We start from the raw sequence: 12,521 nt of genomic DNA on the forward strand, positions 1-12,521 counted from the left end.
TGACTCAGCATCATCAGTATTACAGAAAAGGACCCCCCCCGTGTGCGTTTTCCGCCTATGGCCATTAGCCACTAGCCATTGAAAAGGCTTGTAAGAGGATTTTTGAAAATGCTACTTGCTGACTCACTAAGAGGTTATCTGTCATCCTAAAATCCTTCTGATGTAACACTACTTTTTTCATTTCATTTTTCATCCAAACTGCCTTTTTTTCATTTGAGCTTAAGAGTAATACCAACAAAAAAATGAACAGATTCTGCAGAGAGGAGTAAAATAGATACTGCACAAGTCAAATAACATTTTGTGTAGGCATAAAAGAACACACTCGTCCTCCAAATTGAAACATTTTATTTCATACCTGCAAATATCAGTCATTGTAGTTTTAAGTAATTAAATTGAAGTTTATATTCAGACAGTGCGAGCATGGTCATAGGAAACTTTAACAAGACTCTTGGCCCCTTGGAAATGATTCCACCCACCTATAAAACAATCAAACAAAGGGAGAACAGAGGAATGTGGGTCACGGTGGGCTCGGAGCAAACTAGCAACAGTCCTTCTGATTTCTGTGACACTAATCTTGGCTGACTGGAGCCTCATCGCTGAGCCCAACACCCCCCTACTGCCTGAACTCATAAGGATCAATTCCATTGTGAATCTGCGGTTTGTAAAGCTGTGGGTCGGTGAAACAAGTAGGTGAGCAGAGACGAACAAGGATCAGGTTCACAAGTGTCCAGCTGGCTCAAGTGTCAATCCTCACACTGTGGACTGAATTGTCAACAAGTACTACTTTTTTTATAAATATATTTGCTTCCTTCCCAATAAAATGAAGGTACATGGAATGTACATGTAACATGGAATGTTGTATGTGGTCTCACAGCATTGAAAAATAACATTTTAAAAAGTAAAACGCAACATGTGTCCCTGTTACCCTACAGTAGGTCAGTGTTTCCAGAATTGTAGTATTGTACCCCTTCAGCCTTTTATTGTCCAGCTACGTACCCCCCACCCCTGCACTCTTATATAAATTATTTTATTCACATACCCCCTATGTCACTTTGCGTACCCCTGGGGGTACACATACTCCAGTTTGGGGACCAATGCCCTTGTTTTTAAATAGGGGTTTGCGTACCCCTAGGGGTACTTTGGATTACTGCACAGGGTATGTGAGATTTAAAAAAAATGTTTTTAACTCTGCTGTTTGTCTGTTATTTGGTGCTAAGCAGACAGCGTTCACTGAGTTTATTAGTGCTTTTCGCTGAAAATAGCTGCATTCTGTGGCTTAAGCAGGGTTGATGAAAGTGTCGGGACTGAGACAAAACATAAAATTTGTGGGCCATTAATCCAAAAAACGACGTTAAAATGCTTTTGAGCAGTGTTTCCTCTATATTGATTTTGTAGTGGCGGCCCACCATGGCAAAATTTCTGCCACCACGGTATCAGAAATAGGGCTAAACAAAAAATGTAGTCGCGGTTGCCTTTTAAATGATCCTGCCGACATAATGCACCCCCAGATTGGCTGCAGCTCACATTGCAATTTAACAAGTAGAATTATTCAGAGGTTATTGGGCCCGTCCAGTTTAACTTTACATACTGTTGTGTTGATGTAGTTTACTGTCAAAATGTTTGCTTTCTTCCGAGTCGACTATTAAACGAACAGCTCCACTAAAAACGTCACCGCGGTGGGTCCGTTCTAAGTGTAGACCTGTTGTAGATGTTAAGTGCCCTAAAGTTCCTCAAAAAATACAGTTTAATCACACCTGAAAATGTGTAAATTTTGAGTGACCCCCTTTCACATTACATGTAGTTTGATTTATTGTTAGCAAAAAAAATGTATTAATGCAGCTTCAAATGTAATTCTTAGTGTTATGAGCAACACACACAAAATCCCATTCAACTCCATTGTATTGATGTGGAGACAGAAATCTCAAGAGATTGATAATCCCAAAACCCTAAGCAAATAAAACTCTGCGTGGCTTGATAATTATGGGTAAGGGAAGGATATTTTTGTAACTTGAGTGTATGACCCCTTAAAGAGAATTACACCACTTTGGAGTTAATTAAATGTATTTTTGTCCGACTAAACACAAGTCTGCTTTTCTTATGGCAAAACTAACATTTTGTAAGTTTCCACCTCAAAGCAACACAGCAGGCTACTCCGTCTGTTCTCACTTCATAGTGTTTCTTTGCTTTTGATAAAGGAACTTTCACAAGATTATAATTGATTTACATAATTCGAAGATGGTGTGTAGCAGACAGCATGATCTGCAAAACATCAAAGTTCAGATAATTTCACACATATTACCGACATGTTTAAAAAAATATCCACAGTACGAGACAGGTGGTTGAAAATTACAAAGGGTCACTGTGATGGCAGTATTCACAAAACATATAGAGTATAATGACCATCAATGCCTCTAGCAGCTTATCAAATCAGGTGTGCTTATTCCTCTCAGCCCAATTTAAAACACCACCCCCATTTATATGATCTTTGTGATCCCTGCAATAACAATTTCCTGCGGTAACAGTGAGATTTTCATATGAACTCTTAATGTAAAAAACAGACACCACTTACATTCGAGACATATTTGAAATTCTGCTCTACAAAAGGACTGAATTTTCTGCTTCAGACCAAACACCAGAACCCTACAATGCATAACTACTTCACAAGAATCCAAGAACACTACTTCACATGAAATGGATTTTCTCATCATGTACTGAAACAAGACAGTGAAAACAAAACACTTGGATCAGACTGTCAGAATACAGGAATGTGCAAAAGGTTGTTTTCTTGCTATGCCATGTGAGCAGGGTCTGAAAGGGTCAGTCCCACTGTCCTACTTCCATTCTTGAGAATTCCCTCAGTGGTAACATGACCCAAATGCATTGCTGGCATTTTTGGACTACCAATATCAGAGTCCTCTGCCTGAGGCTCTAAGAAAGCCACCCTTTTTCCATTTGACCGCAGTTGTCCTGACTCTACCTCTCTGGGGTCTGAACAGAGGATGAATGCTCGTCCGCCGCACCCTCTCGATCCCCGGTTTTCCCGGCATCGACAGGGAGTGAGGTACAGGTAGAGCAGCACCAGTATGATGCTGACCACACAGGAAGCCAGGGTGGTGAATGCTGTGTTGAAATGCTCGGCACCGCTTCTGTCTGCCAAGCCGCTGGTGGAGGCCTTGCTTAAGTTTCCGACCACCACACTGACTTCTGGAGACTCGTTGGGGTCATAGTGGCGCCCACGGGCAGCTACGCACCCATACATACCAGAATCTTCCATCAGGGCTCCTTGGATTTCAAGGGTGCCATTGGGTAAAACTGTTAGGTGGGCACTTGGATCATTGGTTGATGAATTCAACACAGTCTTGGGGGTAATCCAGAACCAATCCAACCCCTCCTGGGCTGGAGAGGCAAACCCTGGGCATGGCACTCTTAGCCATTTACCAGGCTCTACTTGGTAAGTCTGTGCCTCAAGGGGCATATCTGAAACAACCTCCTGGCTACATTCAGACCATGGTTCTGAATTGTCTCTACATGGATATTCACCTCTGAATTCCACCAGGGGACGATACTGTTTCCACATCCAGTACTCCTGCAAGGCGAGTAAAGCACAGTCGCAGACCAAAGGGTTTTCCTGCAAATAAATTCCACCTTGCTGGGTGAGAGATAGCAGGCTCTGGACGGGCACCTTGGAGAGCCTGTTGTAGGACAGATCGAGAAAGGTCAGATTACGAGGCCCTCCAGGTTCCCAATAAAGCCCCAGGGGGAAAGCCGTCAGTCTGTTCCCAGAGAGGTAAAGCCTCTGCAGGCTGTAAAGATCGCTGAAAGCCCCTGGGTTCATCTGGATGATCTGGTTTCCAAACAGCAGCAGCTCTTTCAGTTCCTTCAACCCAGTAAAGATGGATGAGTTCAGCACTGTTAGTCGGTTGGAAGAAAGGTCCAGGTGGAGGAGATGCGGCGTCACATTGAAGGCATTAACCTCAATTTGGCTTATTGAGTTTCGGCTGAGAACCAGTGTAGCAAGCCGGTCGAACGGTCGGGAAATCCAGTCCATGGCCAGGTCAGTAAGGACATTGTGGCTTAGGTCCAACCGTGTGGCATAGCTTGGGAGATCAGAGGGCAACGCAGACAGATTGCACCCGCTGCAGGAAATTATATCACTGGCACAAAGGCAGCAGGGCGGGCAAGTGGCCACAGAGGGAGGGACGCCAAGACACAGGGAGAGCAACAAAGCTGCAAAAGCAGGGTTCCAACGGCTGCCTCCAACACTGGTCCTGCCTAAAAGCTGTGAGGCAATGGGACGCATCCTGGTGTTCCCTCAGAATGAGGTCTCAGGTTACTGTCTCACTGGGTGTACACATGTCAGGTTAACAAGCCTCTGATAGTGAACTGAAGAGAGACACAGAGAGAGGAAACAAGAAAGAGGGAACATGGAAATGAATCTTTTAGAATTTGGTCAATACTTGATTCTGATTGGTCAATTATGGCAGACTGGAGGACCATTTTTAAGTCAATAAAATCAGTTTTAAATCAATATTTGGCTTTGCGTCAGGGTCCTGCATCACCCTGTCGGGGTTCAATTCGCAATAATGACCCGCTCGCTCTCCTTTACTTAAACTAGTTTTAGAAATAATCTTGCACTGCTGGCACTAAACATAGTTCTTACCTGTGAAGGCTCATGCATGCCTCAAATTTCTTGTAGACAGGTGCGTAGGAGGAAATGTCCAACGGCATGAGTGGAGAGAATTCCTGCATACTGTAGTTTTGCTTGCAATAAACTTCATTGCAAAATATGTTTCGGTCCGCCTACCTTCATCAGGTAAAGCAATATATAACAATACTGTCGTTACGGAAGAGATGATTTTAGATATGGTTTTATCTTTAACTGTGTTGTTCAATGTTTGCATATAAATGCATGTGGTTGCTGTCCATTATAGATTGTGGAATGTCCACCTTTGTTGGTGGGAAGTGCCTTCTAGTAGACTAAATCAGAGATCTTCAACAAGGGGTCCATGACCCTAAGGGGGTCCCTTAGAGTTAGTGCAAGGGGGGCCGCCAAATTATGTTAAAAAAAAACATTTTCAAAAGTTACAATGTCTGAAAATATACATTAATGTGAATACAACATATTCATAGCAAAGATAAATTGGCCTATCTGTGAAAAAAAAACATTTAATTTACACATTGAAGATAAGCTTACTATAGGTAAGGTAGCCATACAGTTAACCTTAAGGATTCACTGTGCCTTCCACATGTATGTTTAACATTAAAACATTATGTATAAATAACATTTTGATATCCATTCATTTTCATCCATCTGGCCCAGTTTACTATGCAATATATTATATATTACGGTATATACAATATATTTAGTAGGGGGTCCCTACGTCATCTCTCTTTCAGCTTAGGGGTCCTTGGCCTAAAAAACATTAGAAGACCCCTGGACTAAATGTACATAGACTGTGGTCCCTGATTGGCCTCACCTGAAGAGGTGATAACTATATCTGTCTAGAATGTTCTTTGTTCCTCTGCTTTTACCTGATGAAGGACCAAAACGTATTTCTGAATAGAGTATATACATACCTATTAGTTTCTTCTGTAATAATATGATACTGTAAAGTAGGATAAGCATTATAGGATAGGAGTGTGGTTCGATTAAATGTTCAAACGGCTTGCCATATTCTTCTGCCTCACACTCTTCTTCTCAAACTCATCCTTTTTTTTTGTTCTTTGATGGCATCTGATTAATTTATCTATTTGTTTGTGTGTTTTTTTGCTTATGTATGTTGAATGTTCGAGATGCATTTAGAAAAAAAAACAAAAAAAGTGTGCAGGAATTCTCTCTTCTCTTGACTAAACAAAGAAAAATGAAAAATAAAAAATGAGCTTTTAACAGTCACATAAAGTCAAATTAAACAAAATAAACATTATCATGAACAACAACAAAAAAAGGCAGCAAGATAAACAGTAAGGGCACACAGAAGGAATATATGAGAGCATAGTAATACAGGTAAGGGAACGCTAAACATAAATTGTAACCCACATTAAATAATCATCTGCACACAGTAACAGTTTGTATGTCTATCTATCACCTGTGTTGCTCCTGCAATATTTATAGTATAATTCAATTACACAACTCTATTATTTAAAATCTCCATATGCAGCTGTTTTCCCTGTCAAACTGTTCTCATAATAATCATTTAAAAAGGTGCTGCCATAAGCCCAGCAAATTAGTAGTAACAAGCCAGGTCTAGCTGCAACTATTAATAAACAGAACAGAACATCAACCGGCAACCGTTTTACATAATTGATTAATCATTTCAGTCATTTTTAATTATACCAATCCTAATACCAATCGTTCTGGGGTTGCGGCATCTTTAGATGTGAGGACTTTTTGAAGAGGTCACCTTGGGCTTTAGAATAATTTTGATGAGCATTTTTCACAATGTTCTGACTCTCTAGTAGCTCAAACGATCAATTAATTAATCAAGAAAATAATTAGCAAATGAATCCACTGAAAATAATTGTTAGTTACAACCCTACGTGACTGTGTAACAAGAGTGAGAACATAAAACAAAACAAAAATAGCAGAAATAGAAGCTAAAAGATAAAAGACTGTTACAGACTGAGTGAGAAATGTAGGAAAGTGGTTGTGGATGAAAGATGAACTCTTCTACAATATTAGTATTAGCCCACTCTGTCCTTCTCTGTCCTATTCCCACACAGAATCTGGCTCAGAAAGGGCGAGAACAACCCGTATTTGACGACTATTGCGGAACCAAAACAAACAGTACTTAAACGCAGCCGACGGCTCACCTTTACGCCCACACTGCTGCCTATTCAAATCATCTTCTCGTCTGCCTTCATATCCGCACGCGCTCTCCGGACGCGATGCAGGACCGCGTCCCGTACGCGAATCCTAAAAAAAAACTAAAAACATAAACAAAAATCCTAAAGGCAACTTCACCCTCCCCCTCCGCAAACGATCCAGCCAGAGTGCGCGGAGAAAGTGTTCACCTGCAGGTCGGGTTGCATGCTGCTGTGCACCGCTGTGGGAGGGGTCACCCTGCCTGAGAGTAAAAACGGAACACATCACCGGGCAATACACCAATAACATGAGAGGGGGGGGGAGATATAGGGCAAATATAGTGTGTAGAGTATTTTTGTGAAACCACTTTTAAAATACTTCATTTAGTCATCCTTACAACAGTTTGTTCTGTGAACATTTTTACATATAGCTTCGGTATAAAAGTTACTGAACTATTGAAACCAGACGGCAAGGTCATAGAAAGGTGTTCATTGCACTTTCACACCTATTAAATATGAAAATCTATTGAAATGCAATAGAAACATCTGTTATATATACTTGAATGTGAATAAATGCACACTGTATATCTGCAAATTGACAACAAAAAAAAGTATTTACCAGATAGCAGATTAAAGCTGCACTAATCCCTATTTTGATATCAACAATGGATCGTATGACTACATGTAATGTGAAAGTGGTCACTCGCTTGCAGTGACACAACCCGAAAAAAGTATCACCTGACTCGTGGCGGCGACATCTGGTGGCTGCAGTAATTATTACTGGAGGAAGTCAGCTGATGTAGTATGAAGAACCCCAATGTTCGCACAAACGTACATACGTACGTAAGTTAAGTTATGTAAGTAACGTAGTAACGTGACTTAGTAACGTGACTTAGTAACGTGACGTAGTAATGTGACGTAGTAACGTAACATAAGCTAGTAACATGACATAAGCTAGTAACATGACATGAGGTAGTAACGTAATGTAAGGTAGTAACGTAATGTAAGGTAGTAACGTCACGCAGTAACGTCACGCAGTAACGTCACGCAGTAACGTCACGCAGTAACGTCACATAATGTAAGGTAGTAACGTAAGGTAGTAACATCACGCTCTATGTCACGTACATAACTACATCACGCACGTACTTACGTATAAAAGTTAAGTTAAATAACAAACGTACTAATTTTAACCCAAATCGCAATTTTTTCCTTCAAAAAACACTGACTTTCACCCAGGAGACCGCTGGTCGTGTCCAGTGTGAAACCAAAAGTCAACGTTGACTTATTTTAACTTAGGTACATGCAAGTTAACTTGTAAGTTATGTACATAGCATAGTAACATCACGTTCTATGTCACATTCTTACGTAAGTTAAGTTACGCAACCTTTTAACCCAAACTACGATCTTTTCCTAATCCTAACCAAGTAGTTTTGGGGCCTAAACCTAACCAAACTGCGGCCGTTTCACAAGGTTACGTCCAGGTATGAGGACGTGTTGACCTGCTGCCACGAGTAGGGCCGCTAACTTAGGAAACACACAGAAATTAACCAGGAATACATTCTCAAAACACTCCCCCTGAATTCAAATCATATTAGCTTTAAATCCAGCAGATCCTCAGTGGTGTTTGGGTCATCTCCTATATTGTTTGACACTCTCAAACCCCTTTAATTGGCCCTGGAATTCTTACATGTTAGAGAAACATCTGTTCATTCGTGTATACGTTCCATGTCAATTAAAAGGTTAAGATATTCTTTTTGTAACCCCTGCAGAGATTGCCAAATAGAGGTAATGTGGCATGAGGCAAAGGACAATTTGGTTTAATTAGACATAACGCATTGTAATTAAACATCTGCGACCTTAAACATGTCGTTCTCATTTTCTCTAACAGAGCAACTGCTTCAGCGCTGCTGGGTTGCACTGCGCTGTTAAAGGTCTTTACAAGACTATGTGCCAGAAAAAAAAAGGACTGAGTTGTAGAAATAAGTAAACAAACACTGTTGAGCTTACAAACCTGTTTTTACTGTAAAGGAAGAGCAACATTTAAGGATTTGCTTGTTGAGGCAGAATATTTCAGATGGCGCAAAACTGTGCAAAGGGTTTACATAATCCCCCTCATTTTTCAACATGGTGTTTATCCGTGTAGTGTTGGAATACAGAACTTAGTCTGCTGCCTTATTTATTACCTTAATGTGGCGACATTTGGGCCTAAGTGTTCCTTATTACTATGACATGAAGCTTTATTTTCAACATGTTTTACTACATGTGCTTCAGGAGCTGTTTACCACTGTGTGTGGGTTTGTGTGTCAGTTTGCAACTAGCAAATGGTGTCTTTCATACCAGATGAAAGTATTCTTCAACCTAATCAGTTTGTCAAGGTTGTAAGCTGCGAGCTTGAAGCTCCGTTTGAAGCTGTTTTCTCTGCCGATATTGTGGATCCTCGCATACACGGGCAGTTCAATACCTGACATAAACAAAGAGAAAGAAATCAATTGAATTCTCATTTCAAAAGATGAGTCAATTCCATTAGCTGAAAGATAAGTGAGTATAAGGCCTTGATGTTTTATAATCCAGACTTCAGTCTAATCACAATGCAGTCGTAATTATGAGCTTTGTGACAATCAAGTGGCTGTACGTTTCCATGGTGCCGATCATCAGAAGGGAAGTCTTCCTTGGGATTTTGCCAGTGTCCATCTTCGCTCCAGGATCAAACAGTCGTACTTTCTATAAATACATTTCCGTCCTTCACCTTGCTAGATTCAGATGGCCTGTAGCTTTTATATTCCTCAGCAACTCAGCATCCACCTGTGCCTGCTGGTCTTACCTGGCAGTTAGATGCATGTAATTTCCTCCATTTCCCATCCCAGGTGTAAAATAGTCACTGATTACACGGTTAAAAAAACGAAAGCCAGCAGGGTTCTGAGTGCTGTCTGAGGACAAGGGTTGTAGAGCACTGGTCTGGATGGTTATTAGTTGAGCTGGATTTCAACAACCCATCTATCTGTCCATCCGCTGGCTCTAACCACTTATTAGTTTTCAGAGTGATGAGGAGACCATCCTATCATCCCAGCATGCATTGAGCAAAAGTCACGAGAAACATCCTGAACTGTAGAGAGTAGGTTTACAGTTTCAGAGGTATTGACAGGCAGTGAAATAAAAACTGAAATTGCAGTTCTTTCAAGTATTTTGCAATTTTAAGAAGAAAGTGTTTTGGGAAATGCGGTTATTTGCTTTCTTGCCAAGAATCTGCCTTGCATCAAATATGCATCAACAGCCAGAAGATGATTAGCTTAGTCTAGCACAAAGAATGGAAACATTGGGAAACAGCTAGCTTGGCTCCGTCCAAAACATAACAATGTCTGCTTTAACTACCAATACATCTTCCGCTCAAAAAATAGAAGGGTAAATAAATATATATATATATATATATATATATATATATATATATATATATATATACAGTATATACTTTATTTAATCAGGAAATCAAATTTAGATCAATATCTGATTTGCAAGTGAGACTACACAAGTGAGAGTACAGAGTGAAATATCAAACAGAAATACAATCAAATGAAAATAAGAAAATATTTAAATATCAAGACAAGTAGACAGCAGTATGCAGGCATCATGGAAAACATGTATAACATTATTTCATACAAATAAAAAATCTTATTAAAAAACCCATTCATAAAAACAGTAGAAAAGTGAGAAGTGCATTCTAAAATGACATTGATGCCAATACAAAGGTGCATGACTATGCTATGTAAAACAGTCACAGTTCAGATTAATGAGGTCTCTAATCAAAATTTTGAATCAACCCATTGGTATCAGTGCATCCATTTTATTTTTTAGATTACTCTGTAAATTATTCCAGAGAAATGGGGCAAAATATCTATATCTTTATACCAGTGGAGACTCCAGGAAGCCACTGCACCCAGACAATAGCCAGGCACATAACCCCACATAAACTGCAACTTGTTGTTTTTACACTCTGCACTGGATGACTCGCTTCAGAAGGGTTGAAAATCGGCAATTTTCCCTCTTTAGCGTTTAGCTTAGCGCAGCGCCATTGCAAACCATATGCAACCATATGCAACCATATGCAACACTGGCTTGGCCCCCGTCATCCTCCCTGGATCCACCCTCTCGTCCAAAAATTGCCAAACTTGAGGCTTCAAAATGGCAGTCCACAAACCAATGGGTGACTTCACTGCCACTGCTATGGTCTGGATACAGATGCAAGACCAGGTCAAGCAGATAAGATCTGCTTGTTGCTTGGGTCAGTGTAGGATTTAGAGGGAACTTAAAGGTAAGTTAGGTCAGGGTTAGAGAATGGTCTCGCCTGTCATAGGGCCTAGTAGATTTATAATGGCATAGGCCACCAAAGGGCCAAGTGGTAGGTCAAAACATCCTTTAACATTAATACTGGGCTTCCATAGGAATGCTCACCCAACCTTTGGCACATTTAACCATATAGGGATTAGTAGCAGAAAGGTGTGACCATTAAAAACGACTTTTTTACGATTGGGGTTTAACAAATGAACAGATTAAATTATGTGGATCTGAAAGCTGTGGTAGGCAGATTATTGTTTGCGTCAATTCTACAATAATCTCTCAGCATGTTGTAATTCAAGTGGTCTGAGAGACTTCTGAACCTCCTCTTGAATCTGTTCCTATTGGCAGCACGTATAGAGTAAAAATCCAATTAATTTTCTCCATTAGGATTTTTATTATTATATCTTTTAACTATGCAGGGTTGACTGACCACGAACTACGAACCACAAGTCTGTATGAAATCAACCTGTTTTTTAAGAGAAACATGTTTTATTTGCAATGTCATGGAGAAGTATTACACTACCCACAATCCTAAGTGTAACAGCGACGTCTCTGAATGGTGGAGCTCGCTGTTACCATGGAAATGTTTACCGCGCCAGCGAACCCGCTAAGCCGGGAACAGCTAGAGTGAACTGCTACTGTTGAAGTCTATGATCGTTTAGGTACACAGTCTTGTACCTTTGCCTTTTTTGCCGTTTCCAAAATGTTCTTTTGAGCCGAATCCAATGTTTTATGATCACTATTCATTTTGTAACTGGTTGGCTTGGTTCCAGGCTAAAAAATCTGTATATAAGCATTTAATGAAACCTCAATGGAGCAATTGAATGGTGAAAATCACTTCCGGAACCAGAGATAGAGAGGGGAGAGGATAAGATGCAGAAATTCAAATTCAAACTTCAAATTCTAGAGGTTTTTATTTATTTTTTTGGCTTTCTACCCACTGCAGCTTTAAGCAGATATGTATGGTTAAAAATGAGAAGTTTCAACTTCAAATGAGAAAAACAAATCTCTTGTGAATTCTTATCAATATGACTTTTTTCTTCGGGAACCATCACCTTATCGTGGTGGAGAGGTTTGTGTGTCCCTATGAACCTGAGGGCTGTGTTGTCTGGAGCTTTGTGCTCCTGGTAGGGTCTCCCAAGGCAAAGTGGTCTCAGGTGAGGGGCCAGACAAAGAATGGTTCAAAAATCCTATGAAAAATCGAGGAAGGGATGAAGTGACCCTGCCCGGAGGAAGCCCGGGGCCCCCGTCTGGAGCCAGGCCCAGATGGAGGGCTCGTCAGCGAGCGTCTGGTGGCCGGGTTTGCCACGGAGCCCGGCCGGGCACAGGCCGAAAAAGCTACGTGGCGGACATCCCTCCATCCCATGGGCCCACCACCTGTGGGAGGA

The 12,521-nt window shown here is 40.8% G+C and overlaps 1 protein-coding gene across 1 annotated transcript; it reads right to left on the minus strand.

Annotated features, from left to right (window-relative positions):
* Positions 1-616: 616 nt before the first annotated feature.
* Positions 617-7,019, minus strand: LOC144512058 (amphoterin-induced protein 2-like). The gene is made up of 2 exons (XM_078242610.1): positions 6,811-7,019; positions 617-4,383 (listed from the first exon to the last, which is right to left on the minus strand). Exon 2 carries the CDS (start codon positions 4,298-4,300, stop codon positions 2,789-2,791), a length of 1,512 nt encoding a protein of 503 aa, XP_078098736.1. The 5' UTR covers positions 4,301-4,383; positions 6,811-7,019; the 3' UTR covers positions 617-2,788.
* Positions 7,020-12,521: the final 5,502 nt, after the last annotated feature.

This window comes from Sander vitreus, chromosome 23, assembly GCF_031162955.1.
Source record: "Sander vitreus isolate 19-12246 chromosome 23, sanVit1, whole genome shotgun sequence".
In the NCBI taxonomy this organism is placed as follows: Eukaryota; Metazoa; Chordata; class Actinopteri; order Perciformes; family Percidae; genus Sander; species Sander vitreus.